This window comes from Madurella fahalii (assembly GCF_045866475.1).
Source record: "Madurella fahalii IFM 68171 DNA, scaffold_3, whole genome shotgun sequence".
In the NCBI taxonomy this organism is placed as follows: Eukaryota; Fungi; Ascomycota; class Sordariomycetes; order Sordariales; genus Madurella; species Madurella fahalii.
The window spans coordinates 1338858-1354150 of NW_027263973.1; the positions used below are offsets into that span (position 1 = coordinate 1338858).

General features: G+C 57.7%; 5 protein-coding genes across 5 annotated transcripts; 2 read left to right on the top strand and 3 right to left on the bottom strand.

The window, feature by feature from the left end:
- Nucleotides 1-809: 809 nt before the first annotated feature.
- Nucleotides 810-4640, bottom strand: NCR1 (niemann-Pick type C-related protein 1; the record flags this gene model as incomplete). Its single annotated transcript, XM_071061299.1, has 1 exon — nucleotides 810-4640. The coding sequence occupies one exon, from the start codon at nucleotides 4638-4640 to the stop codon at nucleotides 810-812; it is 3831 nt and encodes a 1276-aa protein (XP_070917400.1).
- A 584-nt stretch (nucleotides 4641-5224) lies between these two features.
- On the bottom strand, nucleotides 5225-6596 carry MFIFM68171_05880 (uncharacterized protein; the record flags this gene model as incomplete). Its single annotated transcript, XM_071061300.1, has 2 exons — nucleotides 5225-6406; nucleotides 6528-6596. The coding sequence occupies 2 exons, from the start codon at nucleotides 6594-6596 to the stop codon at nucleotides 5225-5227; spliced, it is 1251 nt and encodes a 416-aa protein (XP_070917401.1).
- A 1196-nt stretch (nucleotides 6597-7792) lies between these two features.
- MFIFM68171_05881 (uncharacterized protein) lies at nucleotides 7793-9726 on the top strand (the record flags this gene model as incomplete). The annotated part of the gene is made up of 3 exons (XM_071061301.1): nucleotides 7793-7839; nucleotides 7910-7987; nucleotides 8046-9726. 3 exons carry the CDS (start codon nucleotides 7793-7795, stop codon nucleotides 9724-9726), a joined length of 1806 nt encoding a protein of 601 aa, XP_070917402.1.
- Nucleotides 9727-11483: 1757 nt separating this feature from the next.
- MFIFM68171_05882 (uncharacterized protein) lies at nucleotides 11484-12014 on the bottom strand (the record flags this gene model as incomplete). The annotated part of the gene is made up of 1 exon (XM_071061302.1): nucleotides 11484-12014. One exon carries the CDS (start codon nucleotides 12012-12014, stop codon nucleotides 11484-11486), a length of 531 nt encoding a protein of 176 aa, XP_070917403.1.
- A 236-nt stretch (nucleotides 12015-12250) lies between these two features.
- Nucleotides 12251-15062, top strand: MFIFM68171_05883 (uncharacterized protein; the record flags this gene model as incomplete). Its single annotated transcript, XM_071061303.1, has 2 exons — nucleotides 12251-14650; nucleotides 14712-15062. The coding sequence occupies 2 exons, from the start codon at nucleotides 12251-12253 to the stop codon at nucleotides 15060-15062; spliced, it is 2751 nt and encodes a 916-aa protein (XP_070917404.1).
- Between the last annotated feature and the right edge of the window lie 231 nt (nucleotides 15063-15293).

Sequence of the window (15293 nt, forward strand, 5' to 3'; positions counted from 1 at the left end):
TACTTGCAGGCGTACCTTATCTCGGATACGTGGATGATGATTGGATTGACCATTCCATTGAATACAAGTTGTGGTTTTGTCCTCCGTGTAACGTAAAGATGTCTACCTGACCAAATACTCCAAGAACCCTACATCATCCCAAAGCACAAACAAGTCCATTACTCCAAGTGTGTAGATGCTGTGTTGCCGCTCGTACCCCTCGCTGTTCTGTCGCCCTGTCCACCCTCTTCTCTCCTAAGTAAACAAGCAATAAACGCATTCTATACAGAATCAGGAAACAAGTTGAAACCGAACTCGGATCATGGGACGCTGGCTGCCTTGTCCTTGCTCTTGTCTTGGTTACTTCCCTCCGGAATCAGGGACCCAGAATGGCTACTCGCGTCACCGTGGCTCCCTTCTTCGTTCATCCTTGCAGTCCTGTCAGGACTACGCTCTTCTGTGATAACCAACAGAGGACCCGCTGACCTCCTGTGCGAGCCCATTCGAGCCACACGCCGTCCCAGAGGAGGTACCTCAACGTTATTAAGATCCTCGCCGGAGGCCGATGCCGAGCCGGCCGAGTCGCCAGATCCAGAGCCCCGACCGCGCCGATTGCGCCGACCGCGCCGGCCGCCTAGTTTTAGACGAGTTTCCGCAGCACTCCGGCTCGATTCCCCTATCTTTCGGTGATACAGAGGTGCTGACTGGCCTTCCTCACCGTCAAACAGCAATTCCGAGTCTAGCATCGGGTCAATCTCATCGCCACCAAACGCATCCTTCCTCCGGATTCGCTTTCCCGTGTGCGTGCTTTGGCGATCCCGGCGAGTTTCCTAGTCCTCGTCTTCCGAGTCCGACTCCCCCTCAGGCACAAGCGCCCTATACCTGCGGCTCGCCAGATCCTCCTCCAGCCCACCCTCACTCTCAGGGTCGATATACCCCTCCCCACCAAACAACGACAGCGCCACCGGCAAGAATACCAACGCATGCGTCGCCGCAAACACCACCAGCGCAACCCACACCCTAAAATAATAAATCTCAAAGATCTTGCTCTTCGTAAAGGCCAACACCGTCACTCCAACAACCTTGGTCACCGTGATGCCCGAGAACACACTGCCACCCACGTTCGCCAGCGCGGTCCACGCCCTCGCGTCCCTCCCGCGGAACCGGTTCTTAGCCCTCTCCATGAACGTGCGCGAGGGGAACATGAACGCGCGGGCAATGTGCGCGCAAAACTCGACGGCGATGCCGACGCAGATGATGAGGTTGACGAGCGACACGGCGTTGAGGCTCACGCCCATGACCGCCATGGCGCCGACGATGTCCACCACCGCCATGACGACCGTCACCGTCACCACCGCGGCCGTCAGCACCGAGCCAAGCAGCGCCGCGGACACGACAAACACGATCCCCACGGCCGAGCCCAGCAGCGCGGCCGTCAGCGAGACGATGCTTGCGTATTGGTCGAAGAAGATGTAGAACAAGCTGTAGGGGAAGACATCCAGCCCGGTACTCTTGCTGACATCGTTTGCGATGCGGCGGGCCGAGGCGTATGCCTTGATGAAGTCTTCCTGGCTGCGGAGCGGCCGATGGCTGGTGCGGAAGTGGCTCGCCAGGATGGTGTCGCGTTCCGAGTCGACGATGACGGCAGAGCCGTACGATGCCTGTCCGGCCAGCGGACAGTCCTCATTGGTAGGCGACGTGAGAAATTTCTTGAGGTAGTGGACAAACTCGTCCCCCTCGGGCATGCCGGCTAGCGTGATGTTCCATGGCGGGTCACGTCTCGCGAAGCAGGGCCTGCGTCCCTCCACGCAGCACTTCTCGTTCTCGGGGTTCAGCCACTGGAAGAAGTCGTCCATCCATCCGGCCGTCGGAGAGGAAATGTACGAAACATCATCCCGCTTTCGCTCCTGCTCGAGGATGTTGGTGAGGGATAGCTGCTCGCAAGTCGTGAAGCGGGAGCAGATCTTCTGTTGCTGCTCCCTCCGCGTCGCGTTGAATTCACGCGTGACAAAGTACACAGGTGGCCCCGCATCAAAGTAGTCGTAGAGATCGTTGAAGTATGGGATTAGGTAGGAGTCGTCGGGAATAGCGACGCGCTGGTCTAGGCCGAGCTCGACCTCGGGCAACAGCGCCACGGCAGCTGCGAAGACGCCAAGGAAGAGCGCAATGATGGCCGCTTTGGTCTTCTTCCCCAAAAGTCTCGGAGCATAAGTCTTGCGGATAAACTGCTGCAGGAGGCTTTCCGTGGGCGTTTCGTAGTACCGCGCGCCGTTTCCGCTGTTACCGTTCAGGCGTATCCTAGCTGACTTGACCTGGACACACGGAAAGCAGTCTGCCCGAGAGTCTTCGACTCTGATCTGATTGAGCGTGAGAACCGAGACGAACATGGTGACTTGGAGGATCGCGTTGATGAACACGGCCCCGGCAGCGTAGATGGCGAAGTTCCGGACCGCAGGCATGCCAACGAACGCGCCTAGCGCAAAGCAAATGGTCTCGGTGATGGCTGAGAAAAGAATGGATGGCCCCATCCGTCCGAGCGCTCTGGATATCCTAACCTCGACCATATCGTCGGGATGGCTGATGTTTACCCGCTCAAATTCGTGTACGATCAAGAAGATGTTGTCTACACCAACAGCCAAGACGATAAAGGGAATGACGTCGACGATGATGAGCGTAGCCTTCAGGCCCGCCCAGGAAAACAGACCGATGGATGCTGTGATGGACATCAACACGATAACAATGCCCACTACGCCCAGGGTGAACTTGGACTCGACCAGCGAAATGGCCGGGTTGCGTAGGAAGTCCCGGAACGATAGCGTGGTAGAGCCCAACGCAATCGATGCGTAGAGAAACATGATGATGTAGCTGATGACGATGATCTTGGCGTCGGTATTGGTGGACTTGTTGAGCTCCTGCTCCAGGCTGATCTCGGTGGAGAAGGAAAGCCTGAGATTGCGTTGTTTTGCTTCGTCCTGGAGTGACAGCAGCCGGTTCTTGAGAGCCTCTTCCCAGTCCATAGCACGGTCGGCCTCGGGGGATCCCTCTGGGTAGTTGTTCAAGACCCACGTAACTGTCATGGCGGTCGCGTCGGCGGGGTCGCCAGATTCCGGGTAGCCACCAAGGATCATATTGGGCTCCAAGGGCTGGCCGTATTCCGGACGGCAATCGACCGGCGTGTTCGCACATTCCCGCAGCTTGTCCTTCCAGCCGTCTCGGTCAACCATATCCGGGTCGTCTTGAAAGTACGACGAGACTGACTGGACAACGCAAGCGTCGCCGGTCGGCTTGAGACAAAGATCCTGGAGCGTGCTGCCAAATTTGCTCCCTCGAAGTTGCCGAACATTCTTTTCCACCCCCATCCACCAGATGAGGGTATCGTAGGTCAACACCGGGCCGGTTGCCGAAGCGTTAAGATCATTCACCAGGAAGATCTTCTCGGTTCGGTAAAAGGGCCCAAAGTTGGAGTCAAAGAAGGCTTTCTCCTGGGCCGCCGGCGACGTCGGGCTCACCCATAAGCGGGCCGGGTCTTTTTCAATCTCGAAGTGGAACCAGCCGGCACTCAACACGAGGACCACGAGGAAGCTGGTCACAATGGTGAGGGCCGGGAACCTCGCAGCCATATGCCCGAGACGCGCAAACGCGGCGTCGCACCAAGTGTTAATGATGTATGTGTTCTGCGGGCGATCGAACATGGCGCCGTTCTCGGTGAGGTCGCCTTCGTCCTCGTCATCACTAGGGGTGGCGTCTGCGAGCAGCCTCAGCCTCTCACTCCTGCGCTTGGCGTGCCTCCTCCACGCGATGTGGCCCACCACTGCGGCCGCTGATAATAGCAACAGCATGCAGTACGTCAGGATCGAAGCGAACGACAGACACGGTAGCGTGCCGACATGGCACGATCCCGCCTCTTCGACATCCGGCAGTTGCGGGCAAACCTCGGGGCAATCGATGCAAGCGCAGCGGAAGTTGGGATCCTCGTCGTTGCATTTCTTGGGCGTCATCGGAAGTGGCTTCATGCTGGGTTCGGAGTAGCTGGTAGGGAAGTTCATCTGGAACGGCGAGCCTCCAAGACGCTTCTTGCCGAGAAACTCGAGTAGGGAGGTGTAATTCTTCGCGCCACCACCAATCAAGTCCATCGCCCTCGAATTTGTCGGGCCGAATTTGACGTCCTTGCAGCTGTTGTAGAAACCTTCCCCATATTCTGCTGATATCAACTGGTCCAACTCGGTCACCATCTTTTTACCGTTCTTTTCGGCTGTCTCGGTCACGTTGATGAACAAGGACTGGTCCGGAGAGCAGGTGAAGGTACAGAACATGTTGAAAAAGTTGTCTTTGCACGCAGGGCATGACGATATTATCTGGTTGGCCGTCTGTAGATTTGATTTGAGTGCGTCGACCTGTTCGGCATCGCAGCACACACGGCCCTCGCTCCATTTCGGGCCACAGAGATCTATCAGCTGCTTCCGCAGCTTATCGTCGGGTTCTTCGGCGAGCCCATTGTCGACACAGGGTAATTTGGGGCTGAAGATGTTTCTGGATCCGCAATGGGAGCGAATCGCGCATCGTCCGGCCTCGTGCTTGGGCGTGTAAACGTCGGCAGCGGCGGTTGTGAGCGTTGTCAGCAGGAGCCCGCTCGATGCGAAGAGCTCCGCCAACTTGGTCATCGTCGGGAATTCAGCCGCGCAGCGGCGTGCGACCGACGGATTAATTCGAACTGTTGATGCAGAAGGTAGGCGATGATGGCTGGTGATATCTCTTGACGTTTGTGACAAAGGTAGGCGTCTCCGGCGGCGATGGTTTGGCGACACGATTGATGTTGGGAGCGGGAAAGAGCTCATTCCCAGACAGCCCAGGCCAGAGCGGTCATGGTGCCGTCATGCGTCATGTGTAAGCAGGAGCAGGCGCTGATTGGCTACCTCTGTCCGGGGCAGTTACCAAGGTTGCGTCTGTTCCTGGAGGACCCGTCGGGTGGCTGGGGTTGCACCTACGATCCCTGTCACAGTCTCGGCGCCATCCGGCTTCGACACACCGACGTTGGAAAAGACGTTGGAAGGACATCGGTGAGCGAACTCAGCTTTATCTCGTAAAGTAACTCTAAATGGATCCCAGACGGACTGTGACATGCAAACATCATCCAAACACAACGGGTATCTTGCAGTCCAAAGCCCATCAAGCCTCTAACTCCTCAGCAGCTCGGAATCCAAGATGGCCCACCTGATCTTCCGAGAGGGCCAACTACCAACAAGGCTCATGCCCTCCCAATGACATAAAATTTCCCCGTCAATGTCTCATATTTCCATCCATCATTCTTCAGATACGCGCCAACCGCCTGCCGCAGACGAGAGACTCCCCCGGCACTGTGCTTCCCAACTCCGGTGACGACGGTGAAGCCGCTCATCTTGGCGGCCGTCTTGCGGTCCTCCCCGAGACTGTTCCACCACGCCCAGACGCGCTGCCTCGCGATGCGCACCCCGTCGAGGACAAAGACGCCGTGGAGGTCAATGGTGTCATCCGTGCTCTGCCGGGCTACGTGTGCGTCAGCCATTAGCGAGGCCTGCGCGGCAAACGCGCGCGTCCCCTCCCGCGCTCGCTCCGTGTACACTACGGCGCCTTGTCGGCCGAGAGGACCCATCCGCCGGAGGGCGGCGGCGGCAGTGTGGAGGTGGGCGGTACTCAGACTGGGGCTTACGGGCGAGGGTGATGCTGCTGCTGATGTTGTAGATGGTAAGGTCGGCGTCAGCGGAAGACGAAGACGACTTGTTGAGCTCGCGGCACGCGAAGTCGGCGGCCGAACAAAGTCCTTCGCCCCTTCGAGTTCCTCGTTGTCGATTGTGGACGAGACGGCCTTGTAGTCAATTGCGAGTTTCTTGGGCTTTGCATTTGCCTTCCGAGCGCGGCTGGCCTTTCCTCTAGGGGCTGGTCCCTCTTCATCCGCGCCAACGAAGCCGTCGATGCCCTTCGGCAGCGATCCGGAATCCTCAAGATATTGACGGTTGAGCAGCTCATCAAAGGCGCGCTCGAGGTTCCCGTCACTTTGCTTGAGGATGAACCGAATTGTATGGTCCTTAAATCTTTCTTGGAAGATGAGTTTGAGTTCTTGCACCTTCTGGGTCTCGCTCATGTCGGTCTGACTGGTGAGTCTAGAGTTGTCGGATTGGTCCGAGAAGTCGGATGCTGTGGTAGCATATTCGCCCACCGAGTCCCCGGAGACGCCATTGCCGCTGGTTGTTGTTGTTTCGTCAATGCGCAACCCTTCAAGCTCAGTTAGACAACCCAAGCCCGACGGGTCAAAGCCTGTGGCAGCTTCCGCCCGGGCCGGCTCAGCCAGTTGGCTCAAGACACCCCTGATCTCGTTGTACTCGTTGACCAGATCTCGCTCATCCGCGATCAGGATGATAAGCGACTCATCCAAGACGGATCCAAATTCCTCCTAGGAACGACTGCGTTAATAAAGATCTGTATTTCACTACTATGTTACAGGGGGAGCGAGTGACCAAGCACGCTATGGCACTCAACCATGAACTGTTGTTGAAAAAGAAGGGATAACCAACAATCAGCTTCTTTCGGTTCTGCTCAGCGCCGTCTCCGCTACCGCCGGCGGAGCACTCGGCGGCGCTCATCCCCGCGCCGCTCTTTTGTGCTTGAAGAGAAAAATCGATACACGACTAGGAACGCTGTACCATATGTCGCTGTTCAAATACATGGTTTTCGCAGATGAAAGAACATGGTGAGAATAGTCTGAGTTGAGTGTTTTCGGTTTGAAGATGACGAGGGAGCCCACCCTATTTTATTGATCAAAACTGGAGACCCAAGCAGGTGTAACGCACGGACCATTACCGCCCAATCTCTAGTAGTTTCTCAGTACAGTAATTCAGGCGCCGACAAACAATGCAAGCCACGGCATGCTGCATCACGCGTTTGCCGTTGTGTGCCTGTATCCGGCGGTGTGCTAGGATTATATACGGAGTACTGCGTCGGGACAAGCATATGGAGGACTGGCAAGCTCAAATGATACCCCGCCAACGGTGCTGCTCTGGATCATCTGTTACACAGACATTGTTCCCTGGGCGCATTTGGGGTCTAACCGCCTGACCTGTAATACAGTAATTATACGCTTCGTAGTGCTGTACATTACATGCCCAATTCGAGATACCTGGCCAGACATCAGCAGGATCACGAAGCGAAGTCATCTCAGACGCATTCACGTTGCTTTCACGGGCCAAATTTAAGATTAGGATGTCAGTCAGACGATGGGATACCAAATCTGCACCAAATTGCACCCAGTTCATTTGACTCTAGACGACAATGCCATGGCAATGAACCGTTGTCAGGGTGCATCAAGCTAACCATCTTGTCATGCCTTTGTTAACAAATAAGGTATGTACACACATACCCGGCTTGGGCCATCACAGGCGCTGAATTGCCGTCAAATGCGTCTCTCAAACAACGACCCATGCTGCCTCGGCTCTCCGCACGAGTCAACAACGCAACACGAGGCTGGGACAGGGCAGGCCAATAGTGACAAGGGACGCGTTGACAGTCAATGTCAATCGGTGGTTTGTAAGATCCGAAACTTCGGACGCCCCACGGACCCGACAGGGGTCGCAAGGAAATCAGCTTTCCTGCCTTGTTCCATATTAGCAGTGGAACTTGCTGCTCTCACTGCGCGTCCCCGGCAAATGTGGCCTTCCACAGCATATCAGGGCGTGATTTTACAGACCGGAATCGCGTGTTAAAGTAGTTGCATGCACATGCCCGCTGTCTCTCGACCCAGTCACCATCAGCAACGGCTTGCCAAGAACGAACGGGGGTCGCTATGCCGCAACCCCGGAAATTCATCAACGGGCCTGAGCCGTTGAGAGGGTACGTCAAGACCGCTAAATAGCCTGCACAGCAGCAAACCCAGAAGAGTGTAATTCTAAAAGGATGGTAGCCCGGATATCCCTTACCGCAATGAGAGAAAGAAGAACCCGGCCCTCAGGGGGCTTGTCCTCGTTGCCGCAGCATATCTGTAAGTATGCCACCCGTAGCAACGGACACGCTTCTAGTGTGCTGATGGGTGATTACAGCATGGAGTGGTTCCGTTTCATACGAGAAGCAATCTGGTACAACACTGGGTTTGCCTCGTTGAGAAATATCATTGCGTACATCCAGGAATACGAGCCCTGGTTTGAACCACAGGTCGTTCCTCTCCCCAAGGTCCCTGGCGGTCTTGAAGACGATGAGGTCCTGGTGGCAACAGCAGAGGAAGAAGAAAAACCAGACCCGGCTGTCGCCTATCCTGAAGCCAAGTATTATTCGGTGGCCGACTACCGCAAGCTGTTTCTCTCTGGCGCGCTGACGCCAACTGACGTCGCCGAGGCCCTGCTCCCCCTGATCCGGCGCGATATTCCCAACCCCACGGAGCACTCGGTTGCCTGGTTCGAGACGCAAGCCGACAGGGTGCTAGCCGCAGCACGCGAGTCCACGAAGCGGTACAAAGAAGGCCGGTCCCTTGGACCCCTGGACGGCGTCCCCACGGCAGTCAAGGATGAGTACGACATGGACGGCTACCGCACCTGTCTCGGTTCGCGCAACACATACGTTTCGCCAGAGGACAAGCACATCACTTCATGGTGTGTCCAGACCCTCGAATCCGCCGGCGCCCTCATCCTCGGCAAGCTCTCCATGCACGAGTTCGGCCTCGACACAACGGGCAATAACCCTATCTACGGCACCCCGCGCAATCCGCACAACCGCAACTACTACACGGGCGGCTCGTCCTCGGGTACTGGATACGCGGTCAGCGCAGGCCTCATCCCCGTCGGCCTAGGAAGCGACGGGGGCGGTTCTATCCGGATCCCGTCCAGCCTCTGCGGCGTCTTCGGTCTCAAGCCCACCCACGGCCGCCTGTCCTTCCGCCCGGGGCCCAACCACTGCATCACCTGCGCCTGCCTTGGGCCTATCGCAGCGGACATGGCCTCTCTGTCCGCCCTCTTCCAAGTAGTGTCCACGCCGCACCCGACGTCGCCGTTTCCGCCGTTACGCCTGAAGCCGTCGGCGCAAGACGCCAAGCTCCTCGGCATCCCGACGGACTGGTTCGCGCGGGCGACGCCCGCGATCCAGACGCTGTGCAACTCGCTCGTCCGCGACCTCGCCGCGCGCCAGGGGTACGCGGTGGTGCCCATCACGATCCCGTTCCTGGCCGAGGGCCAGCTCGCGCACGCCCTGACGGTGCTCACCGACGCCGCCACCCTCCTGCCCGACACGGGCAACCTCACGCCCGCCAACCGCATCCTCCTCGCCCTCGGCCGCGTCACCCCGGCCACCGACTACCTCCTCGCCCAGAAGCTCCGCCGGCTGCTCATGCAGCATCTCGCCTGGCTGTGGGCCGAGCACCCCGGCATGATCATCGTCACGCCCACCACGGCCTGCGAGGGCCTGCCCATAGGGAACCCCGACGAGCGCGGCGGGGAGCTGAGGTACGGCGTCAACGATGGAGATAGGACGATGGAGAGCATGGAGTATGTGTGGCTGGCGAATTTCTGCGGCCTGCCCAGCTTGTCGGTCCCCGCGGGGTTTGTGCCGGGGAAAGGCGGGGATGATGTGCCGGTGGGGTTGATGGCTACGGGGGAGTGGTGTTCGGAGGATCAGTTGTTGAGATTTGGGGCGGCGTTGGAGGAGGTTGGGGCTGAGCGGAGGAGGCGGCCGAAGGTGTGGGTGGATGTTGTCGAGAGGGCGAAGGCGGTAAAGGTGGGGAGGAGCGAGTAGGGCGCTTGATAGGCGTAGTGTATAGAGGGTAACGATAATGGTAGAGGCGCTTGTACATACGAGGTAGAAGGAGGGGTAGAGTAACGGGCGTTGCCCACCTCGAAGATACGGAGATCACGCATATAGACCGTTTTGTCAACACGCTAAAGATATGTTCTAGTGTTCGATACCAAGCCATCAACGATTATCTCCTTGATACGTAGGGCTTGGGATTCTCTAGATGTATGCTATCAGGACCTGTAGATCGATAGATGCATCCTGCAGAGTAAATCAATTAGCCCTGCGGCTAGTTGACACATTTCGACTGCCCCGGATGTGGTCGTGTTCTTCCTGGTTCCCTCCCTAGCTAGATCCGCGGACCACCTGGAGGACTGAAGGATGTTACTGGAACGAGTCAACGTCGTCTTTGGTAGCACAGTCGAATGCAAAACGGAAATTTATGCGCTTCAGCGAAGTGCGCCCATCCTATCAGCTCTAGCCCGCCGACATACACGAAAATCGTTGCCTGACCGCAGTGCAACGCAAGAATAGCTACGGCACAACAGTCCTGCCGAAGTCTGACAGAACCGCTGGGTCCGCTACCGCCTGGAGGAGCTCTCAAGTGTCGAGCTGCATGTCATGCCCGTGGTGCAACAATACTCGGCGGCAGTGTGCTGGTTGTCTTTGCCATCCACTTTTATTGGTTGCCGGGATGGCGTTACCATGCAGAAGGAATCGCCCACACCAGAGCCGGCGCTTGCGAGACAGCCTCTCTGAGTTATCAACGTTGCCAAAATTGTACCGCGTTTATCACGATATGCTCAAGCAAATGGGGTGTCGATAACTTAGGTATGTTGCGGGTGTCCGAACAGGGTGGATCTCAGGTTCTTGGGAACAGTGGAGCGGCTCCTACCAGACTGGCGATGGTGTCTGCCGCCGCGGTGAATCCGGGATGTACTGTACTGTACAAGACAACCCCTTCCCTTCACCAGCCGGCAGGCAAGCAGAGCGCATCAATGATCAATGCGAACCGCGGCGATCAGGCCAGCCCAATCCAAACCTGGCTATGGGCGACCCGGTTTGCTAGTCTCGAGGAGAAACAAACCAGGGCATCATGGAGATTCATCCAGCCCATGACGCAGTCAACGCCACTGCAATGGAATTGCAACTTTGCTCGCAGGCTATAACCTCTGGAAGGCTGGCCAGAAACCAGTCGAAGTTCAAAGTGCTCCAGGATAGCGTCCCTGCGGCGAAACCGGCCGAAGGCCCTAGATAGACTTGCTGGGACTCAGAAAGTCCGAGGTGACAACATCCAACATGAATCTGGCAGGTGCCGGACTTGGTCGTCTGAAAATTGGTCGGGTTTCGCACAAAGATGAAAATGTTGGCTCGAAGCGAGCCGGCAGAATCCCAGCACACAAAACTTCGGGCCCTGGCTCCAAAGCGCCCCTCCCCTGCTGTCGCATTTGAGGTGGGAAAAGGAGTCGCGACCCTTGGGGTCCTCGGTCGCAATCTGTGGTTGTTAGCCGCCCAATTGCCAGCCTCTCCAGGCTCCGGCTTCCAAATTCAGCACCTCGGTGGCCCCTGCACGTGACGGGAAGGCCACTAATGCACAAGGAACCAAGGAGATGCGCCTGATCCCGACCCCGAAGCCCCCCCTGTCGCCCGCCAACGCCCGCCAACGCCCGCTGAATTACTTGCCGTGACCAGACGGGGGAGGAGAACACACCATCCTTGCAACTCTATGCTTGTGCCCATGCCTACGCCTTACACAGCACCTACGCCATTCTAAGACGTCTTCTATCGCCGTACCTCAGAGCGTAGAAACCACACGACGGCACTTCAGTGGCCGAGGAGCGTCGCGGCAGCCCGACGCTTGGTGAGACATTGCAGCGAAGCGAAACGAAAAGCTCCGGGTCCCCCCTGTTCATGGCACGGTGAACGAGATCGCCCGCTTTCCCCCGCCGCCGCCGCTCTGCGACCACGCGCACCTCCGACTCCCTGTCCGCGATCGCCGGGCCCTCTCCGGGCACATCGCTCTTCATTCGCCGGACGCCGTGACACAGCGTCTCTCCGAGCCTGTCAGAGGTGTTCCTGCTGCTCGCCCATGGTTGACCGACGACGCACTCCTCCTCGCTCTCGACAAGCCGAAGAAGCACACCCACGGGGTTCGTCTCGGCATCTAGCCTCCCCCGGGGCCCTATAGCATTCTCGATGATGGTGCGTGTTGATTGCTCATCCCCATGTGGCCCGTTCCGGGATGGTACGCTCAGCGTTCGGCCGCTGCTGCACGTCCGCGTCTGGACCATGGAGCCCCTCGTGCATCCGGAACAGCGGCAGTGGCCATGTTGTGCACGGAGAAAAATTATGGGTCCCGGTGGACCAGGGATTCGTGCTGCGCGACCCGCGACTAACCTTCTACTCTGCCCTGCAGACCTCGACCCGACCCCGTGATGTTGGCGGTCGTTTCGCAAGCCGGCGCGGTCACGGGAGCCAGCTGTCCATTTCCGACCCTAGCCACCACGTCACCGAAGCGATAGGGACAATGTACGGGGACGACGACGACTCAGGTGCCGAGGACACCCGGCCGCTGAGTTTCATTGCGTCCAAGCACGAGCAGTTGGAGAAGGCTCAGAAGTTGGACAACACGGGCGAGGACCGTCTGCGGCTAATGCGCACTATTTCGGACCAAACTAGCTCTACAACTAACGGCGCTGGCCTACTAAATGGGGGGATCAATGGCAGTCTCAAGAAAGCCCAAACTTTCCCCGCGAGGATAGCTGGCGACGGCCCCAAGTCTCCTCTGCCTCCGCCGTCACCTTCACCGTCGTTGCGAGACGTCCAGTCGAGCGCTTCGGCCTCGCAGTTTCCGCTCACTAACATCGATAATGCAAACGATATTGCACAGGAGCTAAGCAACCTGCAAGCTTTGCGGCGAATGTCGATGGACGTTGGCAACACCACCGATCCCGATCTTCTCGCCTTCTCGGGGGTGTCGTTGACGGCAATGCCGTCGATAGCTCCGACGGGCGATGACGACGAAGCCGACCCTTCTCGATTGCTATGGGTGCCCGCAAGGGTACACCCGGAGCTTGAGCCCACCGCCTTCAAAAACTTTCTCGAGAACCGAGTACAATCGATGAAGCGAAGATCCGGGGAGTCGTTCCTCTCCGCCGACGGGTTGCAACGGAATAACTCGGGCAGCCTAAGAAGGAAAAAGTCGATGCTCTCACGTCAAGTCAATACAAGTAGCGAAGGAGGCGAAGGATACGTCGATGGCGCTGACAGGCTAGACCGACAACGATCTCTAAGCGACCACACAATCCCTGAGCTGAGCCTTAGCGAGTTGGTCAATGATCCCACGAAAGCGGTGCAGAGATTGGCACAAGAAACAAGATCAGAGAATGCCGAGGGCGACAGCCCGATCCTTCCGGTCGCCCCTGGCATGGGTCTCCGGCGCTCAACAAAAACAACTTATAGAAAAGGTGGCAGTCAGCGTTACGGGGAGCGCGTGCCGTTCTCGAAGCGGGTTGCGGGTAGGCAAACCGAGAAGGATAGTAACGGGGAACAACCCCCAATGCCGGCAATGGACCCAGCCATCGGCAAACCGTTGTCGAGAGTCAACTCCGAGCCGATAACAGAGAACTATTCACGTCCGACCAGGACGGTGCGGAGACAGCAGAATTTCTCGAGAGAGAGTCTCTCTGCCCTGGATGGTTCAGCCAAAGTTGATAGTGGAAGTAGCGTTACACCCCCTTCACCCCCATCAACACAATCACTGCCTGCCAGATCAGCGTCGACATCCACAGTACACGCGCCCACCCCACCTGTTCCTCAGATAATCGAAACCCCCCCGCCTGAAGAGACTCCACCGTCGACTCGACCATTTCCTGAAAGATCATCGTCTCAGACCGTGTCGCAGCAGACCTATCCCGAGCAGTCTCCTGCGGATGCACAGTCGGCACGCTCTGCTAAGCGTCCAGGTCTAGGGAAGACTGCGCAGCTGCCGGTGCCAGCACCTGGCCGTCAGACTAGTGTTAAAGAGCAGGCACGCCAGGGTGAAAACGCTCTCGGCGAGATCAGCCACCCGCACGCGCTACCTGGAAGCGGCGGTAGCACCACAAGCAGCCTGACCTTCATTCCCACGTTCGACTCAGTCGAAAGAAAGGCTGATAAAAGGGGTAAGGAAAAGGATGACAGTGATAGCGTAGTGTCCCACAAGTCGACTTCAAGCTGGAAATGGTTCAAAAGCGACGACAAGGAGAAGAAGAGGCGGGACAAGGAGAAGGAGAAAGAGCGAGAACGAGAGAGGGAAAGAGAGGAACAGGCCAGGAAAACGAAAGGCAAGGTTGGCGAGAAGAGCCACGACAACGCCCGCCTCGATGTCCTCCAGAGCTCGATCGACAATGTCAAAGGGCGCGAGAGCCTACGTTTGGATCGTGACAGTATCGAACTTCCCCATGACGAACGAAAGAAGGAGACGAATCGCAAATCAAGTGACAGCAAAAAGGAACGAGAGGGTTTCTTTGGGGGCTTATTTGGAGGCTCCAAGAAGAAGGGCGATAAGGAATCAAGCCACAAGAAGAAGGAGCACCGGCCACTCAGCCCCGAGCCGCCTCCGCGGCAGCTCCGCCCGGACGTCGACTACCCCTGGACGAGATTCCAGATCATCGAGGAACGCGCTATCTACCGAATGGCACATATCAAGCTCGCCAACCCCCGCCGGTCGCTACACAGTCAGGTTCTGCTCAGCAACTTTATGTATTCGTACCTGGCCAAAGTCCAGGCGATGCACCCCGGACTCCAGGTGCCCATCTCGCCGCAGCAAAAGAGGCTAGAGGAGGAGCGGAAGCGTCGGGAAGCGGAGCAGGCGCAACTGCAGATGGAGCAGCAGATGGCTGAGCAGGCTGCCCAGGATGGGAACTTTAACTTTGAGTACCATCGCGTAGGTCACCCATTCTTTTTATCTTTTCCCTCGGCGCTTTCACTAACGTGTGTCCCCCAAGTCCGGCAATCAATATGGCGACGCTCCGATCCAGCACGACGGCAGTGTCCAGTATGTAGACGACGCCCAGATTTACGAGTACGAGCACGGCGGCGGCGAACAGCATCAGCATCAACACTACCAACAGAACGGCGGCGGTAGTGGGTATCCTGCTCAGGATGGTTACGGGTCAGAGCAGGGCCAGGGACAAGCTCCACAACAGGGACATGTCCGGCAGGGTAGCGGAAGCGGCAGCGGGCAGGGGCAGGGGCAGGGGCAGGGGCAGGGGCAGCAGCAACAGCAGAGCTACTACTACGGCCGCAGCGACACCAAGCAGTTTGACGACGACAACGAGAACAGCGATATGTGGTAGCACCACTGGCTCGGGTAGCCGGTATTCTCACAGGGGCTTGGTTGGGGTACAACATCGTCGCCATCAGATTTGGCGGCAATGATGGCTGGACTGGGGGGAGGGAATGGAGCTGAAATTGGCGGCGGCCCCTTAGGGGGCCGGATATATAAATCCTACGAGGCTGCAACACAAGCAGGGGTTGTCGTGTTTGTACAAGCGCATATGGGTCGGCGTTCGGGTCCCTCTCTACCG